The 21,222-nt window shown below is 44.5% G+C and overlaps 1 protein-coding gene across 4 annotated transcripts in view; it reads right to left on the reverse strand.

Moving 5' to 3' along the window:
- The window catches only part of si:dkey-220o5.5 (actin filament-associated protein 1-like 2), a 135,105-nt gene that overhangs the window by 37,047 nt on the left and 76,836 nt on the right, over nucleotides 1-21,222 (reverse strand). For all 4 annotated transcript variants that reach the window (XR_006838491.1, XR_006838492.1, XM_046346562.1 and 1 more), the window contains exons 5-9: nucleotides 4,773-4,869; nucleotides 4,146-4,357; nucleotides 2,840-3,016; nucleotides 2,182-2,268; nucleotides 1,952-2,042 (exon numbers count right to left, since the gene is read on the reverse strand). Coding sequence is in view for 2 of the 4 variants with exons in the window: in XM_046346562.1 (XP_046202518.1) it covers nucleotides 1,952-2,042; nucleotides 2,182-2,268; nucleotides 2,840-3,016; nucleotides 4,146-4,357; nucleotides 4,773-4,869 (664 nt within the window). In the remaining 2 variants the exon portion in view is untranslated. The remainder of the gene's footprint in view (nucleotides 1-1,951; nucleotides 2,043-2,181; nucleotides 2,269-2,839; nucleotides 3,017-4,145; nucleotides 4,358-4,772; nucleotides 4,870-21,222) is intronic.

The following is a 21,222-nucleotide window of genomic DNA, read 5'->3' on the forward strand; positions in this document are numbered from 1 at the left end:
ACTATTGTTTCTGTTTTTCCAATTTTGCTCATGCTCTCTTCTGCTCTTATTCTACCCAGACTACAGGACCACTGAATGGCTGTTCAGATTGGACAGTTCTGTCTTGTCTGTAGTGTTTCTGTAATATAGTTGTTTTCTCTGTCTATCACAGTGTGCCTGTTAGACTAAATACTTGCAACTGGAATTGTCCCCCTTTTTTATTTCATAGTTAATAACATTAGATATTTGAATGATATATTGACCGCCGAACTGGAAATGTCCCCGGTTTTTAATTCCAGAAATCTGGTAAATGTATTGTTGAATGCTATTGGTAAGTTGTTCAAGTCGCAGTAACCGGCTTTTGTCCACCGCTTTTACTGGTGGAGAACAGCAGGCATGGGAAGCAGTAGAGTCGGCTGCTAGCAGCGAAGCCACAGAGCCAGCTTATCCGTTGATACCACTCAGATTGAAATGATCATGTATCTTCTGTCCCTTTCTTTGATGTCGGTCAGGTGTTGAACTTCCATCTCTTATCACACCCTGTTTCACTAGAAAATACAACTTTGAAAACGGTTTCAGATGCAATATGTTATCCATCCTGATCAGCTTACAGTACCATAGCTATCAGCAAAACTAACGTAACCGTCAAAAGGCAACAGATGACTTGTAATGTCCGTAGGCAGGAGCGAGCTCTGCCTATCCTCCTGCCTATCCCATTACTTTGTTCACACCAATACGCATGCATGCAATATGCGTGTATTATTTGAGTGCAATGAAAATTAATGAGACATATTGACACATGAGAAGGCAGCGAAGCTATCTGCCCGCCTTTAAGCATCCGTTGGTTGTCAGTATAAAGTAGACACACATGCGCAAGTCATGTCAATGCCTTGAATTGAGTTTGAAGGGCTGGAGAAAGTCACATGGCGAAGCACGGCAAATTTGGGATGTACTGTACACAACATGCAACGATTTCAACAATTTGAATGAGTTACAGTCAATTGAAATAAATTAGGTCCTAATCTATGGATTTCACATGACTGAGCAGGGGCATAGCCATGGGTTGGCTTGGGAGGGCATATGCCCACTCATTTGGGAGCCAGGCACACCCACTGGGGAGCCAGGCCCAGCCAATCAGAATGAGTTTTCCCCCATAAAAAGGGCTTTATTACAGACAGAAATACTCCTCAGTTTCATCAGCCGTCCGGGTGGCTGATCTCAGACGATCCCGCAGGTAAAGAAGCCGGATGTGGAGGTCCTGGGCTGGCGTGCTTACACATGGTCCGCGGTTGTGAGGCCGGTTGGACGTACTGCAAAATTCTCTAAACAACGTTGGAGGCGGCTTATGGTGGAGAAGTTAACATCAAATTCTCTGGCAACAGTTCTGGCGGACATTCCTGCAGTCAGCATGCCAACTGCATGCTCCCTCAAAACTTGAGACATCTGTGGCATTGTGTTGTGTGATAAACTGCACATTTTAGAGTGGCATTTTATTGTCCCCAACACAAGGTACAACTGTGTAATGATCGTGCTGTTTAATAATCTTCTTGATATGCTACACGTCAGGTGGATGTATTATCTTGGCAAAGGAGAAATATTTGTGCACAAAATTTGAGAGAAATAAAGCTTTTTGTGCATATGGAACATTTCTGTGTTCTTTTATTTCAGTTCATGAAACATGGGACTAACACCTTACATGATGCGCTTATAATTGTGTTCAGTATAGTTCAAAAATCGATATTATCATGCAGAAAAAACATACAATGATTATTGATCAAATTTATATTTACTTACTTTTCATTACAGTTATTTTTTCATTCATTTTCACATTTAATACTGACCGCACTTCACTGCTTCACAGAGTCCTCAGTGACTCATTCAGTCCCTACGAAGCAACTTAAGATGGAGCTATTGATAGTCTTTGAAACAGAGCAGCATTTGTTAATGTTGACAAATGGGGGAATTGGCTTACCTTTATCCTTCATTTCCACACTGCTAGGAGCAGAGGGCAGCGCCAACATTTTCTCTTCATCCGAGTCTGAAGTCTGAATGACTGTGCTTGACTGCGAGGGAAACAACACATGAAAGGGCAGCATTGAAAGAAAACCTGAGCCACCTTATTCAGTCAAATTGAGTTAATTTAATGTTAATGTTAACTAGGGGCAGGAGTAGCTTTAATTCTTATAGTGGCAGAAGACTTACCCTGCAAGAGTCCAGTCTGTCACATTTGAGTAACAAGGAGAACCTTTGGGACTCATAGTAGGAGGAGCCCTTCACCTCCTCAATGATCTAGGGGACCAGCCGGCCGGACAACCAGTAAGAATTGAAAACACATTACACACAACATTTTTTGGTGCAGTTTCCCAAACACAGATTAAGTCTAGTCCTGGGCTAAAAAGAAAGATTCATATTTTTAGCCCAGGACTAGACTTATTCTTACAGGACTATGCTTAATCTGTGTCCAGGAAACTGCCCCATAACACCTACAGCCATACCCCATAACAAACATACCCTATATCTCCCAATCCTACTGTCCATTTCTCCTATCCTGAAAATAACCTGTTAACAACCACCATTTATCTCAGATAGGCTAAGGCATGCCTGTTTGGACAATCATGGGTATTACACATCCAAAAAGGCATTTCCTCTTACCCCTCCCTTTGCTCTCAGTCAGTCAATTGTTGTGTCAAACCGTGGGACTATATTTGCTATGTCTGAGCCAGAACGGCCCATAGGGCAGGAGCCTTCTCCTGTTTCTATAGTATGAGGCAGTTTGATGTACATGTACACCCCTTGGACAGAACGCTAGTCTATTGCAGTCCTCTGTGGGACTATGCTGTAATGACAAACACCTCCAAACCTTCCTCCATTCCTCCGCCTGGTGGCAGCTCTGGAAGCCCATCACCACTGTGTCGGAACCAGTCACAACTTTGAGCTCGTGCTGCATCTTCTTGTTGTGCTTGGACTTGTAAACCACCTGGCAGCCCCGCAGGTCGAGCTCCAGCAGCGGGTAGAGGTCCTTGGCACATTTGTAGCACTGTGATTCAAAATAGGAAAAGGATACCTGAGCTTGTTGCAGGTGTGTGGGAGTAATTTGATGATATCTTCAAAGAAAAGGAAAACCCACACAACGCTCTTGCCAGTATCACTTTGTCTAACATTTGACTAATTTAGCAGCCACTCTTATCCAGAGTGACTTACAGGCACAATTAGGGTTAAGTGCCTTGCTCAAGGGAACATCGACAGGTTTTTCACCTAGTCGGCTCTGGGATTCGCCACAGCAACATTTTGGTTACTGACCCAACACCCTTAAGCACTAGGCTACCTGCCCCTCCACTTGTAGCACTAGAAGCAAATTGAAACAGTCAAATAGGACGAACAATTTATGGGCTATTCTGTAAATAAAAAGCATGAGCTGGCGCACACCCAGAGACAATGATTTAGTGTAGAGGTGCTGACTAATGGTGAATAAACTGTAAGCCATAAATTATTGGGTAAAAAACACCAACGTTACAGCATCAATGTGCCTTTTTCAGGGTAATGTCATGAATGCTTGAACCAAGTTATGTTATGTTGCAATTAGTGCAACCAATGACAATAGTGAGGGATGTGTCGTAATTGCTAGGTTGATCAGAATGAATTTTAGCGAAACTGTTAAAAGACAACAGTCCACAGCATATTGAATATATTATGCCATTGTTATCATTAGTATTAGCATAACATCAGCATCAACATGCATCAATATTCATCGTTTCATTTAATTTCACCTATATATTTAAATATTTCCAATTTAATTGAATGTTTGTGTAACAGTTCATCTTTTGGTTCAACAATAATGCATAATAGGCATCATCAACAGGGGGAACATACGCTGATAAGCTGTAGAAAGAATACATTAATTTACAAGACCTGTTCACAGAAAATATAATTGGTCATAAGAAGGGTCTGAGATCAGTCAATATTCAGAACACTAGGGGTCAATGTTTTTTTATTCTGTGAATACTACATAAAACAGAGCCATACAAACCCTTCCTTCCTTCCAGACATTTCAAGGTTAATGCATTTTTACGGCTATAGTAAGCTACATGGATGAAACATGTTCAAAACACATTTGTCGACACCGAGCAGATGATCGTACAGTGTTTTGTCCTCAGGAATGTGCTTACCAACAGCAGATTGTTGCGGATGAGAAAGAGTTGTTTGGTCCATTGGCCCAGCCATTTCTTCCTCCACAGGTAGCCACAGATGCGTGACTCAGAAGTAGGCCGCAGACAGGTCTGGGAGGCACTCCACTGGATGTAGTGGGCACGGTCCTTCACAAACTCCTCATCTTCCTCACCGTATGACTCGTAGTGACTGCTGTCTGAGTCACCTTTGTCTGTAGAAAACACAGATACTCACGCGAGCACACATGTACACACAGATGATGCATTTTTATTTTTTTGACACACCTGTTTGACACCACTTTTCAGAATGTGGTAAAAAGAGATACTCTGGGTTTTTACGTAGATTAAAATCCACAGTACACAACTGTGGAAGTTTGAAGGTTTGAGGATGAAAAATAGCACAAATACATGTATAACACATGAATGGAACTTTCTGATGTAATTCTTTGCCTGTAGAAATGGCACAAGGTTACATCTATCCCATTGTGAAAGTAACCCAAATTGCTTGCAATGGCTCTTGAGAGAGAGAGAGAGAGAGAGAGAGAGAGAGAGAGAGAGAGAGAGAGAGAGAGAGAGAGAGAGAGAGAGAGAGAGAGACTGCTGTATCTAATGACATGTTGAGCATACCTGTGGAGGGATTGTCTGGAACAAAAGGCTCAGCCTCCTCGTAGCAGTCCTCATCTAAACCTTCTGGAGGTTGGGGGGGTACCGCTGGCTCCTGGCTCTGAGTTAGGAACACAACTAGTGGTAATGACAGGGAGCCTTCATGACTCACAGGACTGTAGTAGGGCAGTGAGACATGACCTGATCCATGGCTACGTCCCAAATGGCACCCTATTCCCTATATAGTGCACTACTTTGGACTGGGGCCCATGGGTGGGGAGTAGGGTGCCATTTGAGACACAGACGAGATCTATCTGTGCTTCAATGCCTTCGCAATAGGGCTGTTGATTGGTCTACATTTTTAAACGTGTATTTTTCCATATATGTTTGAATAAAATCAACTATATGGAGGTTACTTTGCCTGATGCTTTAAGCACTGCACTTAAAAATCAAGACACACAAATAAATAAACAGAGAGCCAGAGATTAATATATCCTAACCAGAAGAAAAATATCTGTTCCCGACCCTCCTCCCGCTGCCTGCTGCTGCTAGCCTTCACAGATTCTGCCATTAACCTCCTGAAGTTGCCGGTAATAGGCTACACCAGCAGTCGGCAACCTTTTCCATTTGGAGTGCCAAGTTATGGTACCATTTCTACTAATCTGCGTGCCAGTTATGATTTTCACATGCACATTTTCGTGGAACAGTTTAATTTAATTTATAATAAAGTCTTCATATCTCAAAACCAATATCATGTGGTTTAATAAAAATGATATCTAAATGAAAATGATACAAATCTAAAAGTAACTTCTATTGCCATTGCCAATATGTAAAAATAGCCTACATAAAGCTAAAAAATGAAAACATTGCAGCCAGCAGGTAGAAAATAAAAAATAAAAAAAATCTTATAAAATTACATAGGCTATGCATAGCCTGTCTGCAAGGAACTTGAAATATTGTTTCCACTATTAACTTAGACGAAAAAATGTGTCATAATAACCCTTGTTTTGTCACTGTAAAGTGTGCCGGTATAGTCAGTCTTCTGATTCAGAGGTAAACAAAACACAGACCCTGCTCAACTCCCACCTCAAAAAACAAGGACATTAAAGGAATAAAAACAGAACAAGTGTGGAACTCTGCTAGCAACATTGTATAAACTATTCTGGGCCTTTAGTGCTTGTGCCAGTGAGTTCCGGACAGACAGATACAGCTGTATGCTATTTATGCAAGGATAAAAAATAAATCAGGTAGGCCTTTTTTATGACATTACCAATGGATCAGAACATGACATTTTGTCACCTTTCATGCTGAGTGGTTATTGAAAGTGAGAGAGCTGGATTTTTTTCTCTCAAATAGGCTACGTTGAGGAACTATGTCATTCTCAATGAATCTAAAAACAGACTGTTTACTTACTTCAGCGGTTGTTGATTACTTACATTACTTTGAGAAGCTAAGTTAAGACAATCAGAAATAGTATCAGATCCCCAAATGGGCTCAATTATAAGCCTACATTTGCGTGCAGGCCAGGTAGCCTAGACCTAGTTCTATGCGTAATCAGGAGCATGTCCTTACTCAAGATTGACAGCCAAACAAAAGACAATGGATAAATTGACAACTCGTAAATGGAATGAAATAAACCAAAACTTTTCCCTCACAAGTGTATCATAGGCTATGCGCTCTACAGACATGTCCAATCCTACAATGGCAATGGTAAGACTGTGTCGTGACTTTACTTTCATTAGTCTGATGACTTTACACTCGCAGCTGCAGCATGGCAATGTTCTGGTCTAGTCTGGGAGTTTATTTTATTTTCTTCACCTCGTGTAGAGGTTCCAAGTTCCAACCATTTCCAACATGTAGCGACCACTACGCTTTTCTGGTGTAATGTTAATTTCAAAACCAATTGTTTTATGCACTCTCTGGAAATGGGCGGTTCTGTCAGGCTGACATGCTCTTTGAACGACATGCTCTTTGAACTCACTCGAGGCGTGGCAACTTACTGTGCACAGTTTATAGAAGACAAATTATCTTATGGCTCCTAAAGTCACATTCCTATATTAACAGAAATACTTTCATAATTTGTCATATTTCATATACAACGTTAAGGATGGAAACTTGACAGATAAATGGCATATACTTTTCAAGTTACAGTATATCCTTTATAACCTTTTTAATGACATCACAAAATAAAAACCAATATGACATTAGTTTTCTATAGATCATCTCTGACCATTCCCCACTTTCTTATGTTAGAAGACCTCTCTGGATCTTCTCTGCTATAATTTAGGACAGGTTGTGAGCTGTCAAACCCGGCCCAGTTCCCTCCTCCCCTCTTCTGTTGGTGAGAGAAGGTCTGGTTACTGTCATCCATTGCCAAGCTGATCTGACCCATTCTGATCCTCACAGGACAATCATGACAACTGTAATAATAATACATTAAATGCATGAAGAAATTACCGTAACCAAACAAACATTTTAGATGAGAAATGATGGTAATTATCGATAAATGTACTACTCGTGATACTGGTATGCCATCCCCGCGGACTCCGCAATGGATTAGTCCACTCAGACAGGCGTGAATCAGACAGGTGTCTCTTGTGCCATATTAAAAAAATATATATTTGCCACTGCTTGACTAAGAATCTTGGTGGGCCAACAACCTATCAACCAAACAATCGTCCAGTCGACTAAATGGGGTCAGCCTTATTTCGCACGCTAATAGAACACATACAAGTAATTGCCAAAATAAAGGAAACACGTTGTCACGCCCTGGCCATAGAGAGGCTTGACTGATTTCTGTATTTTAACTGTAATTTTAACTCAGAAAAATATTTGAAATGTTTGCATGTTGCATTTATATTTTTGTTCAGTATAGTTGAATCCATCTGCATTTCATACATGTATTCACAGGTAAATGCTAATTGAAGCTTTCTAAAATTATTAATATAATTCAAGTTTAAAATCAGAAAATGTATTTAATTTTTGATTTGCATATGATAGCCACATTTTAAAAATACAACATTATTGACACCTTGACACTGAAATGTTCCTGATAATATTTATATTTTTGGAGGGAAAATATTTGCCTATAAATATTGATTTCATTCACATATCTCCATTTCCACCATGAATCGGAAACTGAGGAAACTCCTGGCTATTGCGGTAATCTATCAATTGTGGAACCTACAACGACGGCGCTCCATGTGGGTTCATCCCATCCTGATATCCCGTAGCCGGTATGGAGAATACCATCATCTGGTGAAGGAGCTGCGGTTTGACGATGTGTTGTTCCAGGGCTATTTCAGGCTTGATAAAGCCCAGTTCGATGACCTGCTATCCAGGATGGGACCTCGTAATGCAAGCACAGACACAAAATTTGCAAGAGCAGACACGACAATGGTGAGCTGAACATCTCGCCATTTGTCTGAGGTAAATATTGTCAATCAATTCTAGAATCCTGACAAGTTATTATCAATTGATAAATATATAATGAGTGAGACATTACCCTCTATGAATAGATCAGAACAACAACAAAAAGCATTGTAAAGCTAAATGTTTCATAGCCTACATTGAACACATTCTTTATGGGAATTAGAGTGCATTCGGAAACTATTCAGACCCCTTGACTTTTTCCACAATTTGTTATGTCACATCCTTGTTCTAAAATGGATTTAAATAAAAACAAGTCCTCATTAATTTACACAAAGCGAAAACAGGTTTTAAGATTTTTTTGCAAATTTATTGAAAATGAGAAACAGAAATACCTTATTTACATAATTATTCAGACCCTTTACCATGAGACTTTTCAGCGGCAGGGACTGGAAGACTCTTCAGGATTGGGGTAAAGATGAACGGAGCAAAGTACAGAGATCCTTGATGAAAACCTGCTCCCCTTGAGTGCTCAGGACCTCAGACTGGAGCAAAGTTTCACCTTCCAACAGGGCAACGACCCTAAGCACACAGCCAAGACAATGCAGGAGTGGCTTTGGGACAAGTCTCTGAATGTCCTTGAGTGTCCCAGCCAGAGCCCAGACTTGAACCCGATCTAACATCGCTGGAGAGACCTGAAAATAGCTGTGCAGCGACGTTTCCCATCCAACCTGACAGAACTTGAGAAGACCTCCAGAGAAGAATGGGAGAAACTCCCCAAATACAGGTGTGCCAAGCCTGTAGCGTCACACCCACGAAGACTCAAGGGTGTAATTGCTGCCTAAGGTGCTTCAACGAACATCTGCACTGAGCTAAAGGGTAGAGCTACCGCTTTCAAGGAGCGGGACTTTAACCCAGAAGTTTATAAGAAACCCCGCTATGCCCTCCAACAAACCATCAAACAGGTAAAGCGTCAATACAGGACCAAGATTGAATCGTACTACACCGGCTCAGATGCTCGTCGGATGTGGCAGGGCTTGCAAACCATTACAGACTACAAAGGGATGCACAGCGGCGAGCTGCCCAGTGACACAAGCCTATCAGACAAGCTAAATTACTTCTATGCTCGCTCCGAGGCAAGTAACGCTGAAACATGCATGACAGCATCAGCTGTTTTGGATGACTGTGTGATCACGCTCTCCATAGCCAATTTCAGTAAGACCTTTAAACAGGTCAACATTCACAAGGCCGAAGGGCCAGACAGATTACCAGGACTTGTACTCCAAGCATGCGCTAACCAACTGGCAAGTGTCTTCACTGACATTTTCAACCTCTCCCTGTCTGAGTCTGTAATACCAACATGTTTCAAGCAGACCACCATAGTCCATTTGCCCAAGAACACGAAGGTAACCTGCCTAAATAACTACCAATCTGTAGTACTCACATCTGTAGCCATGAAGTACTTTGAAAGGCTGGTCACGGCCCACATCAACACCATTATCCCAGAAACCCTAGACCCACTCCAATTTGGATACCGCCCCAACAGATCCACATATGAAGCAATCTCTTTTGCTCTCCACACTTCCTGTCATGTTTTGTCATTTATTATCTTGTCTTGTCCCTGTGCTTCCCATTCTATTCGTTTCCCTCTGCTGGTCTTATTAGGTTCTTTCCCTCTTTCTATCCCTCTCTCTCCCCCTCCCTCTCTCACTCTCTCGCTCTCTCTTCTCTCTATCGTTCCGTTCCTGCTCCCAGCTGTTCCTATTCCCCTAATCAATCATTTAGTCTTCCCACACCTGTTCCCGATCCTTTCCCCTGATTAGAGTCCCTATTTCTTCCTTTGTGTTCCGTTCCTGTCCTGTCGGTTCCTTGTTTAGAATTCACCGTGCTGTGATTGTGTATCGCCCTGTCGTGTCGTGTTTTCCTCAGATGCTGCGTGGTGAGCAGGTGTCTGAGTCTGTCTGGTTCAAGTGCCTTCCCGAGGCAACCTGCTGTTCACCTGCTGTTCAAGATCGAGTCTCCAGTTTGTCCTCGTCATTTCGAGTGAAAGTTGTGTTTTTTTTGATTGTATTTACTTTACTGGATTAAAGACTCTGTTTTCGCCAAGTCGCTTTTGGGTCCTCTTTCACCTGCATGACAGAAGGAACCGACCAAGGAATGGACCCAGCGACTTCAGACGCTCGTTACACTGCCGTCAAGATCCAAGGAGCCATGCTCGGCAGACACGAGCAGGAATTGTCTGCTGCTCGCCATGCCGTGGAGAACCTGGCCGCTCAGGTTTCCGACCTCTCTGGACAGTTCCAGAGTCTACGTCTCGTGCCACCTGTTACTTCCTGGCCTGCCGAGCCTCCAGAACCTAGGGTTAATAACCCACCTTGCTACTCCGGGCAGCCCACTGAGTGCCGTTCCTTTCTCACGCAGTGTGAGATTGTGTTCTCTCTCCAACCCAACACATACTCTAGAGAGAGAGCTCGGGTTGCTTACGTCATTTCACTCCTTACTGGCCGGGCTCGAGAATGGGGCACAGCTATCTGGGAGGCAAGGGCTGATTGCTCTAACAAGTTCCAGAACTTTAAAGAGGAGATGATTCGGGTTTTTGACCGTTCAGTTTTTGGTAGGGAGGCTTCTAGGGCCCTGGCTTCCTTATGCCAAGGTGAACGGTCCATAACGGATTATTCTATTGAGTTTCGCACTCTTGCTGCCTCTAGTGAGTGGAACGAGCCGGCGCTGCTCGCTCGTTTTCTGGAGGGACTCCACGCAGTGGTTAAGGATGAGATTCTCTCCCGGGAGGTTCCTTCAGATGTGGACTCTTTGATTGCTCTCGCCATCCGCATAGAACGACGGGTAGATCTTCGTCACCGGGCTCGTGGAAGAGAGCTCGCATCAACGGTGTTTCCCTGCTCCGCATCGCAACCATCTCCCTCCTCTGGCTCAGAGTCTGAGCCCATGCAGCTGGGAGGGATTCGCATCTCGACTAAGGAGAGGGAACGGAGGATCACCAACCGCCTGTGCCTCTATTGCGGAGTTGCTGGACATTTTGTTAATTCATGTCCAGTAAAAGCCAGAGCTCATCTGTAAGCGGAGGGCTACAGGTGAGCGCAACTACTCAAGTCTCTCCATCAAGATCCTGTACTACTTTGTCGGTCCATCTACGCTGGACCGGTTCGGGTGCTACATGTAGTGCCTTGATAGACTCTGGGGCTGAGGGTTGTTTCATGGACGAAGCATGGGTTCGGAAACATGACATTCCTTTCAGAGAGTTAGAGAAGCCTACGCCCATGTTCGCCTTAGATGGTAGTCATCTTCCCAGTATCAGATTTGAGACACTACCTTTAACCCTCACAGTATCTGGTAACCACAGTGAGACTATTTCTTTTTTGATTTTTCGTTCACCGTTTACACCTGTTGTTTTGGGTCATCCCTGGCTAGTATGTCATAATCCTTCAATTAATTGGTCTAGTAATTCTATCCTATCCTGGAACGTTTCTTGTCATGTGAAGTGTTTAATGTCTGCCATCCCTCCCGTTTCTTCTGTCCCTACTTCTCAGGAGGAACCTGGCGATTTGACAGGAGTGCCGGAGGAATATCATGATCTGCGCACGGTCTTCAGTCGGTCCCGAGCCAACTCCCTTCCTCCTCACCGGTCGTATGATTGTAGTATTGATCTCCTTCCGGGGACCACTCCTCCTCGGGGTAGACTATACTCTCTGTCGGCTCCCGAACGTAAGGCTCTCGAGGATTATTTGTCTGTGTCTCTTGACGCCGGTACCATAGTGCCTTCTTCCTCTCCGGCCGGGGCGGGGTTCTTTTTGTTAAGAAGAAGGACGGTACTCTGCGCCCCTGCGTGGATTATCGAGGGCTGAATGACATAACGGTTAAGAATCGTTATCCGCTTCCCCTTATGTCATCAGCCTTCGAGATTCTGCAGGGAGCCAGGTGCTTTACTAAGTTGGACCTTCGTAACGCTTACCATCTCGTGCGCATCAGAGAGGGGGACGAGTGGAAAACGGCGTTTAACACTCCGTTAGGGCATTTTGAGTACCGGGTTCTGCCGTTTGGTCTCGCCAATGCGCCAGCTGTTTTTCAGGCATTAGTTAATGATGTTCTGAGAGACATGCTGAACATCTTTGTTTTTGTCTATCTTGACGATATCCTGATTTTTTCTCCGTCACTCGAGATTCATGTTCAGCACGTTCGACGTGTTCTACAGCGCCTTTTAGAGAATTGTCTCTACGTAAAGTCTGAGAAGTGCTCTTTTCATGTCTCCTCCGTTACTTTTCTCGGTTCCGTTATTTCCGCTGAAGGCATTCAGATGGATTCCGCTAAGGTCCAAGCTGTCAGTGATTGGCCCGTTCCAAGGTCACGTGTCGAGTTGCAGCGCTTTTTAGGTTTCGCTAATTTCTATCGGCGTTTCATTCGTAATTTCGGTCAAGTTGCTGCCCCTCTCACAGCTCTTACTTCTGTCAAGACGTGTTTTAAGTGGTCCGGTTCCGCCCAGGGAGCTTTTGATCTTCTAAAAGAACGTTTTACGTCCGCTCCTATCCTCGTTACTCCTGACGTCACTAGACAATTCATTGTCGAGGTTGACGCTTCAGAGGTAGGCGTGGGAGCCATTCTATCCCAGCGCTTCCAGTCTGACGATAAGGTTCATCCTTGCGCTTATTTTTCTCATCGCCTGTCGCCATCTGAGCGCAACTATGATGTGGGTAACCGTGAACTGCTCGCCATCCGCTTAGCCCTAGGCGAATGGCGACAGTGGTTGGAGGGGGCGACCGTTCCTTTTGTCGTTTGGACAGACCATAAGAACCTTGAGTACATCCGTTCTGCCAAACGACTTAATGCCCGTCAAGCTCGTTGGGCGTTGTTTTTCGCTCGTTTCGAGTTTGTGATTTCTTACCGTCCGGGTAGCAAGAACACCAAGCCTGATGCCTTATCCCGTCTGTTTAGTTCTTCTGTGGCTTCTACTGATCCCGAGGGGATTCTTCCTTATGGGCGTGTTGTCGGGTTAACAGTCTGGGGAATTGAAAGACAGGTTAAGCAAGCACTCACGCACACTGCGTCGCCGCGCGCTTGTCCTAGTAACCTCCTTTTCGTTCCTGTTTCCACTCGTCTGGCTGTTCTTCAGTGGGCTCACTCTGCCAAGTTAGCTGGTCATCCCGGTGTTCGAGGCACTCTTGCGTCTATTCGCCAGCGCTTTTGGTGGCCGACTCAGGAGCGTGACACGCGCCGTTTCGTGGCTGCTTGTTCGGACTGCGCGCAGACTAAGTCGGGTAACTCTCCTCCTGCCGGTCGTCTCAGACCGCTCCCCATTCCTTCTCGACCATGGTCTCACATCGCCCTAGACTTCATTACCGGTCTGCCTTTGTCTGCGGGGAAGACTGTGATTCTTACGGTTGTCGATAGGTTCTCTAAGGCGGCACATTTCATTCCCCTCGCTAAACTTCCTTCCGCTAAGGAGACGGCACAAATCATTATCGAGAATGTATTCAGAATTCATGGCCTCCCGTTAGACGCCGTTTCAGACAGAGGCCCGCAATTCACGTCACAGTTTTGGAGGGAGTTCTGTCGTTTGATTGGTGCGTCCGTCAGTCTCTCTTCCGGGTTTCATCCCCAGTCTAACGGTCAAGCAGAGAGGGCCAATCAGACGATTGGTCGCATACTACGCAGCCTTTCTTTCAGAAACCCTGCGTCTTGGGCAGAACAGCTCCCCTGGGCAGAATACGCTCACAATTCGCTTCCTTCGTCTGCTACCGGGTTATCTCCGTTTCAGAGTAGTCTGGGTTACCAGCCTCCTCTGTTCTCATCCCAGCTTGCCGAGTCCAGCGTTCCCTCCGCTCAAGCGTTTGTCCAACGTTGTGAGCGCACCTGGAGGAGGGTGAGGTCTGCACTTTGCCGTTACAGGGCACAGACTGTGAGAGCCGCCAATAAACGCAGGATTAAGAGTCCAAGGTATTGTTGCGGCCAGAGAGTGTGGCTTTCCACTCGCAACCTTCCTCTTACGACAGCTTCTCGTAAGTTGACTCCGCGGTTCATTGGTCCGTTCCGTGTCTCCCAGGTCGTCAATCCTGTCGCTGTGCGACTGCTTCTTCCGCGACATCTTCGTCGCGTCCATCCTGTCTTCCATGTCTCCTGTGTCAAGCCCTTTCTTCGCACCCCCGTTCGTCTTCCCTCCCCCTCCCGTCCTTGTCGAGAGCGCACCTATTTACAAGGTACATAAGATCATGGACATGCGTTCTCGGGGACGGGGTCACCAATACTTAGTGGATTGGGAGGGTTACGGTCCTGAGGAGAGGAGTTGGGTTCCGTCTCGGGACGTGCTGGACCGTTCACTCATTGATGATTTCCTCCGTTGCCGCCAGGATTCCTCCTCGAGTGCGCCAGGAGGCGCTCGGTGAGTGGGGGTACTGTCATGTTTTGTCATTTATTATCTTGTCTTGTCCCTGTGCTTCCCATTCTATTCGTTTCCCTCTGCTGGTCTTATTAGGTTCTTTCCCTCTTTCTATCCCTCTCTCTCCCCCTCCCTCTCTCACTCTCTCGCTCTCTCTTCTCTCTATCGTTCCGTTCCTGCTCCCAGCTGTTCCTATTCCCCCTAATCAATCATTTAGTCTTCCCACACCTGTTCCCGATCCTTTCCCCTGATTAGAGTCCCTATTTCTTCCTTTGTGTTCCGTTCCTGTCCTGTCGGTTCCTTGTTTAGAATTCACCGTGCTGTGATTGTGTATCGCCCTGTCGTGTCGTGTTTTCCTCAGATGCTGCGTGGTGAGCAGGTGTCTGAGTCTGTCTGGTTCAAGTGCCTTCCCGAGGCAACCTGCTGTTCACCTGCTGTTCAAGATCGAGTCTCCAGTTTGTCCTCGTCATTTCGAGTGAAAGTTGTGTTTTTTTTGATTGTATTTACTTTACTGGATTAAAGACTCTGTTTTCGCCAAGTCGCTTTTGGGTCCTCTTTCACCTGCATGACACTTCCCTTTCACACCTGGACAAAAGGAACACCTATGAGAGAATGCTATTCATTGACTACAGCTCAGTGTTCAACATCATTGTACCCCCAAAGCTCATCACTAAGCTAAGGACCCTGTGACTAAACACCTCCCTCTGCAACTGGATCCTGGACTTCCTGACGGGCCGCCCCCAGGTGGTAAGGGTAGGTAACATCACATCCGCCATGCAGATTCTCAAAACGGGGGCCCGTAAGGGGTGCGTGCTCAGTCCCCTCCTATACTCTCTGTTCACTCATGACTGGACTGCCAGGCACAACTCCAACACCATCATTAACTTCTTATGGCTGCAGGGGCAGTATTTTTTATTTTTTTATTTCACCTTTATTTAACCAGGTAGGCTAGTTGAGAACAAGTTCTCATTTGCAACTGCGACCTGGCCAAGATAAAGCATAGCAGTGTGAACAGACAACACAGAGTTACACATGGAGTAAACAATTAACAAGTCAATAACACAGTAGGAAAAAAAGGGAAAAAAGGGGGAGTCTATATACATTGTGTGCAAAAGGCATGAGGTAGGCGAATAATTACAATTTTGCAGATTAACACTGGAGTGATAAATTATCAGATGTACAGGTAGAGATATTGGTGTGCAAAAGAGCAGAAAAGTAAATAAATAAAAACAGTATGGGGATGAGGTAGATAAAAATGGGTGGGCTATTTGCCGATAGACTATGTACAGCTGCAGCGATCGGTTAGCTGCTCAGACAGCAGATGTTTGAAGTTGGTGAGGGAGTTAAAAGTCTGCAACTTCAGCGATTTTTGCAATTCGTTCCAGTCACAGGCAGCAGAGAACTGGAACGAAAGGCGGCCAAATGAGGTGTTGGCGTTAGGGATGATCAGTGAGATACACCTGCTGGAGCACGTGCTACGGATGGGTGTTGCCATCGTGACCAGTGAACTGAGATAAGGCGGAGCTTTACCTAGCATGGACTTGTAGATGACCTGGAGCCAGTGGGTCTGGCGACGAATATGTAGCGAGGGCCAGCCGACTAGAGCATACAAGTCGCAGTGGTGGGTGGTATAAGGTGCCTTAGTGACAAAACGGATGGCACTGTGATAAACTGCATCCAGTTTGCTGAGTAGAGTGTTGGAAGCAATTTTGTAGATGACATCGCCGAAGTCGAGGATCGGTAGGATAGTCAGTTTTACTAGGGTAAGTTTGGCGGCGTGAGTGAAGGAGGCTTAGTTGAGGAATAGAAAGCCGACTCTTGATTTGATTTTCGATTGGAGATGTTTGATATGAGTCTGGAAGGAGAGTTTACAGTCTAGCCAGACACCTAGGTACTTATAGATGTCCACATATTCAAGGTTGGAACCATCCAGGGTGGTGATGCTGGTCAGGCGTGCGGGTGCAGGCAGCGAACGGTTGAAAAGCATGCATTTGGTTTTACTAGCGTTTAAGAGGAGTTGGAGGCCACGGAAGGAGTGTTGTATGGCATTGAAGCTCGTTTGGAGGTTAGATAGCACAGTGTCCAAGGACGGGCCGGAAGTATATAGAATGGTGTCGTCTGTGTAGAGGTGGATCAGGGAATCGCCCACAGCAAGAGCAACATAATTGATTAATACAGAAAAAAGAGTCGGCTCGAGGATTGAACCCTGTGGCACCCCCATAGAGACTTCCAGAGGACCGGACAGCATGCCCTCCGATTTGACACACTGAACTCTGTCTGCAAAGTAATTGGTGAACCAGGCAAGGCAGTCATCCGAAAAACCGAGGCGACTGAGTCTGCCGATAAGAATATGGGGATTGACCGAGTCGAAAGCCTTGGCAAGGGTAGCTTGGATGAAAAGGTGCCCAGAGTAAATGGCCAGCTCCTCAGTCTCAGTTGCTAATATATGCATATCATCATTAGTATTGGATAGAAAACACTCTAAAGTTTCCAAAACTGTCAAAATATTGTCTGTGAGTATAACAGAACTAATATTGCAGGCGAAACCCTGAGTAAAATCAAACCAGGAAGTGGCTTGTATTTTGAAAATTCCATGTTCCATAGCCTGCCTTTGCTCCATTTCCTATCGCTTCCTCAAGGTGTCAACAGTCTTCAGACATAGTTTCACGCTTTTATTTTGAAAAAATGAGCGAGAACGATAACATCGCATCATTGTTTGGCCGGGTGCCAGCAGCGTTTTGTATGCATAACAGAGTTTTGGCTGCCATTGCCTTTCCCTCTCCTACTGATAAAGACAGTTGCGGTTGATATTTAATCGATTATATATTTTAAAAACAACCTGAGGATTGATTATAAAAAACGTTTGACAGGTTTCTGTGGAAACGATTTGGAATTTGTCTGCGTTGTCGTGACCGCTCTTTCCTGTGGATTTCTGAACATAACGCGGCAAACAGACGGAGGTATTTTGGATATAAAAATCATCTTTATGGAACAAAAAGAACATTTATTGCGTAACTGGGAGTCTCTTGAGTGAAAACAATTAATTTGATTGCTTTTCTGATTTTCGTGGCCATGCTACTTCATGCTAAGTGTACATAATGTTTTGTCGGCTCATTCGTAAACTTACGCAAACGCTTGGATTGCTTTCACTGTAAAGCATATTTTCTAAATCTGACACGACAGGTGGATTAACAAAAGGCTACGCTGTGTTTTCCTATATTGCACTTGTGATTTCATGAATATAAATATTTTTAGTAATATTGTTTGAATGTGGCGCTCTGCAATTCAGCGGTTGTTGATGACAATTATCCCGTTAACGGGATTGCAGCCATAACAAGTTAAGTTTGCTGATGACACAACAGTGGTAGGCCTGATCACCGACAACGATGAGACAGCCTTGGAGGAGGTCAGAGACCTGGCCGTGTGGTGCCAGGACAACAACCTCTCCCTCAACGTGATCAAGACAAAGGAGATGATTGTGGACTACAGAAAAAGGAGGACCGAGCAAAGCCCCATTTTCATCTATGGGGCTGTAGTGGAGCAGGCTGAGAGCTTCAAGTTCCTTGGTGTCCACATCACCAACAAACTGTCATGCTCCATGCACACCAAGACAGTCGCGAAGGGGCCACTACAAAACCTATTCCCCCTCAGGAGACTGAAAAGATTTGGCATGGGTCCTCAGATTCTCAAAAAGTTCTACAGCGGCACCATCTAGAGCATCCTGACTGGTTGCATTACTGCTTGGTATGGCAATTGCTTGGCCTCTGACCGCAAGGCACTACAGAGGATAGTGCGTAGGGGCCAGTACATCACTGGGGCCAAGCTTCTTGAAATCCAGGATCTCTATACCAGGCGGTGTCAGAGGAAGGCCCTAAAAATTGTCAAAGACTCCAGCCACCCTAGTCATAGACTGTTCTATCTCCTACCGCACGGCATGCAATACCGGAGCGCCAAGTCTAGGTCCAAAAGGCTTCTCAACAGGTGCTACTCTCAAGCCATACGACTCATGAACACCTGAACATCTAATCAAATGGCTACCCAGACTATTTGCATTGCCCCCCCTCCTCTTTTACACTGCTGCTATTCTCTGTTTATTATCTATGCATAGTCACTTTAACTCGACCTACATGTACAGAAAGGAGTCTATAGATATAGGATATTTTGCCTTTAAATGATTGTGCTGTAGCACAAAGTGTTTCCACTTCATTCAGCTGAGCTCTAAACCTCCTCTTGGAAGTAAATGAGGAAATGAAATGTAAATGTAATTTGAAATGTAATTTGAAGATATAAAAAAAAATATTGGCACATTGAATTCACTGCAGAGCTCTTGAAAGGATTTCAGTGTAGTGGTTTTCTGACGAAATAGGTCTGGAAAGGTCCTGATTCCTAGAGTATGCCAAAGATTAAAGTTGGCATCATTCAGGGCTTTTGGCAAGTCTGGGTTGCATACTATAGGTGAGTGAGAACATATTTGGGAGGAAATGCCCAGGTATTTCTTAGAGTCCCTCCATGCTAGTAGGGTGCTGTAAATCACAAAGGTGTTGGCTATGTTGCCCACTTCACTAAAGTTATTAATGAATATAATTGAGTTTAGGAGCAATGAGTCTTTTTGTGATCCATGTTAGCATGTTGCGGATTTGGGCAGGCCAGTAGTACAATTGGGAGGGAAGGGCAAGACCACCCTTAGATTCAGGTTTTGAAAGAGTGGAGAACTTGATCCTAGGTTTTTTATTGCCCCATATAAATTTGGCTGATGCTTTGGTTAGTTGTTTTGAAAAAGGAAATCGGGAGATAGCATGGGAGCATCTGAAATAAATAGTTCAATCTAGGGAGGATGTTCATATGGATGACATGAATTCTTCCGACTAAGCTAATTGGGAGGGGGATCCAGGTTTGGAGATCGTTCTTGATTCGATCCAGGAGTGGAAGATAATTTTCCTTGAAAAGGCTATTCAGATCTGGTGTTGAAACCCCTGTGTTTTCCATTGGAATGGACAGTGTGTCTTCATAGAGCTAGTGAGTGTAAGATTGAGAGGGCAAACAGTGGATTTCTTCAAAGTTATCTTATATTCTGAAAACTTAGCATACTGGGCAATTGTGTCTAAAATGGGAGGGATTTCTCAGGGTTGGATATGTAGAGCAAGGCATCATCCGCATAGAGAGAAATCTGCAGAAACACCCATGATACTTGGATTTCTCCTTATCAACTCTGACAGAGGCTCCACCCCCAACAAGTAGAGCAGGGGGGACAGCGAGCACCCTTGTCTTGTGCCCCGTCCCAAAGGGAATCTGTCAGAGTTCAGGGCGTTAATAGTCACCATGGCATTTGGATGAGAGTTAGGGACTTAATCCATTTAATAAAGTTTGGGCCCATATTGAACTTTTCTAAGACTGAGAACAGAAAGCTCCACTCCAACGCCTTCTCAGCATCCAGGGAAGCCAGCAGGACAGGGGTCTTCTGTGTGTTTACTTGATCAATAATAACAAAAAGACGGAGAATGTTATCAGAAGAGTACCTGTCTCTAATAAATACAGTTTGGTCCGCTTTTATTATTTTGGGAAGAAGAGTGTTGGCGAGCAATTTGGTAATTATTTTGTAGTCGAAATTCAACAAGCTTATGGGCCCGGAAGGACGAGCAGGATGAAGGGTCCTTTTTTAAGCAACACTGTAATGTGAGCTGTGTGCATAGAGTCTGGGAGAGCTCCATTTTTGCAAAAATCATCCAGCATTGGCATGAAAATAGGGCTAAGCTGGTGCCAAAAAGCTTTGTAAAACTCTCTGGGGAATCCATCTGGGCCTGGGGACTCACTAGGTGGCATGGAGGTAATTGCCTCCAGGATTTCCTCAGGAGTGAAGGGGGAGTTGAGATCTTCTTGGTCGGTCTCTGATAGTTTAGGTAGCGAGATTCCCTCTAAGATGGAATAGTGTTCTGCCTCCGTATGTTTTCTCTCAGAAGTATATAGTTTGTAGTAAAAATCATGAAAAGTTCAATTGATCTTTTTTGGGTCATGTGACCTCGTCCTCTGCTGTTCGGATAGCCATGATTGTATGCTCTGACTGCTCTTTTTAAAAAATTGCTAAGCAAGCAATTTACACGCCATATTGCTAAACTCATGGTATTTCAGTTTAGTAAAGAATTTTTTTTTTTTTTATCTCCCGACTATAGTCCAAGTTCAGTTTGGCTTTGGCTGCTTTAAGTTGACTCTAGGAGGTGCTCTCTGGGGATAGTTTATTTACCTTTTTACTGAGTTCCAGCTCCCTCTCAAGATCTAGCATGTGTGCTTCCATTGCTTTTTTCTTAGAGGAAGCATATACAATTAGATTACCTCTTAGTATGGCTTTGGCAGCTTCCCACATTGTGGCCGGAGAAACAGGAGAGTCTTTGTTGTCTTTTCTCCGGTCTATCCATGTAGTTACCAATGTATGGAACGCTTCATTTGATAACATGGAGGTGTTGAATTTCCAGCTCTTTGACCTCTGAATATTTTTGCAGAGGTCAAAGCGGAGGTGGACAAAGGCATGATCTGAAAGTGCTATGGGTTCGATTGTACACGTGGCTGAATTTTTGAAAATCTTTGGGATAAAAATGTAATCTATATGGGAGTAGGTGTTATGGACATTAGAGTAGTATGTATATTCCATAGATGAGCTATTAGTCTCTCTCCAGATATATATCAGTCCCATCTCTTTAGTAAGAGAGTTCAACATCTTTGCAG

This window comes from Oncorhynchus gorbuscha, linkage group LG04, assembly GCF_021184085.1.
Source record: "Oncorhynchus gorbuscha isolate QuinsamMale2020 ecotype Even-year linkage group LG04, OgorEven_v1.0, whole genome shotgun sequence".
Lineage (NCBI taxonomy): Eukaryota > Metazoa > Chordata > Actinopteri > Salmoniformes > Salmonidae > Oncorhynchus > Oncorhynchus gorbuscha.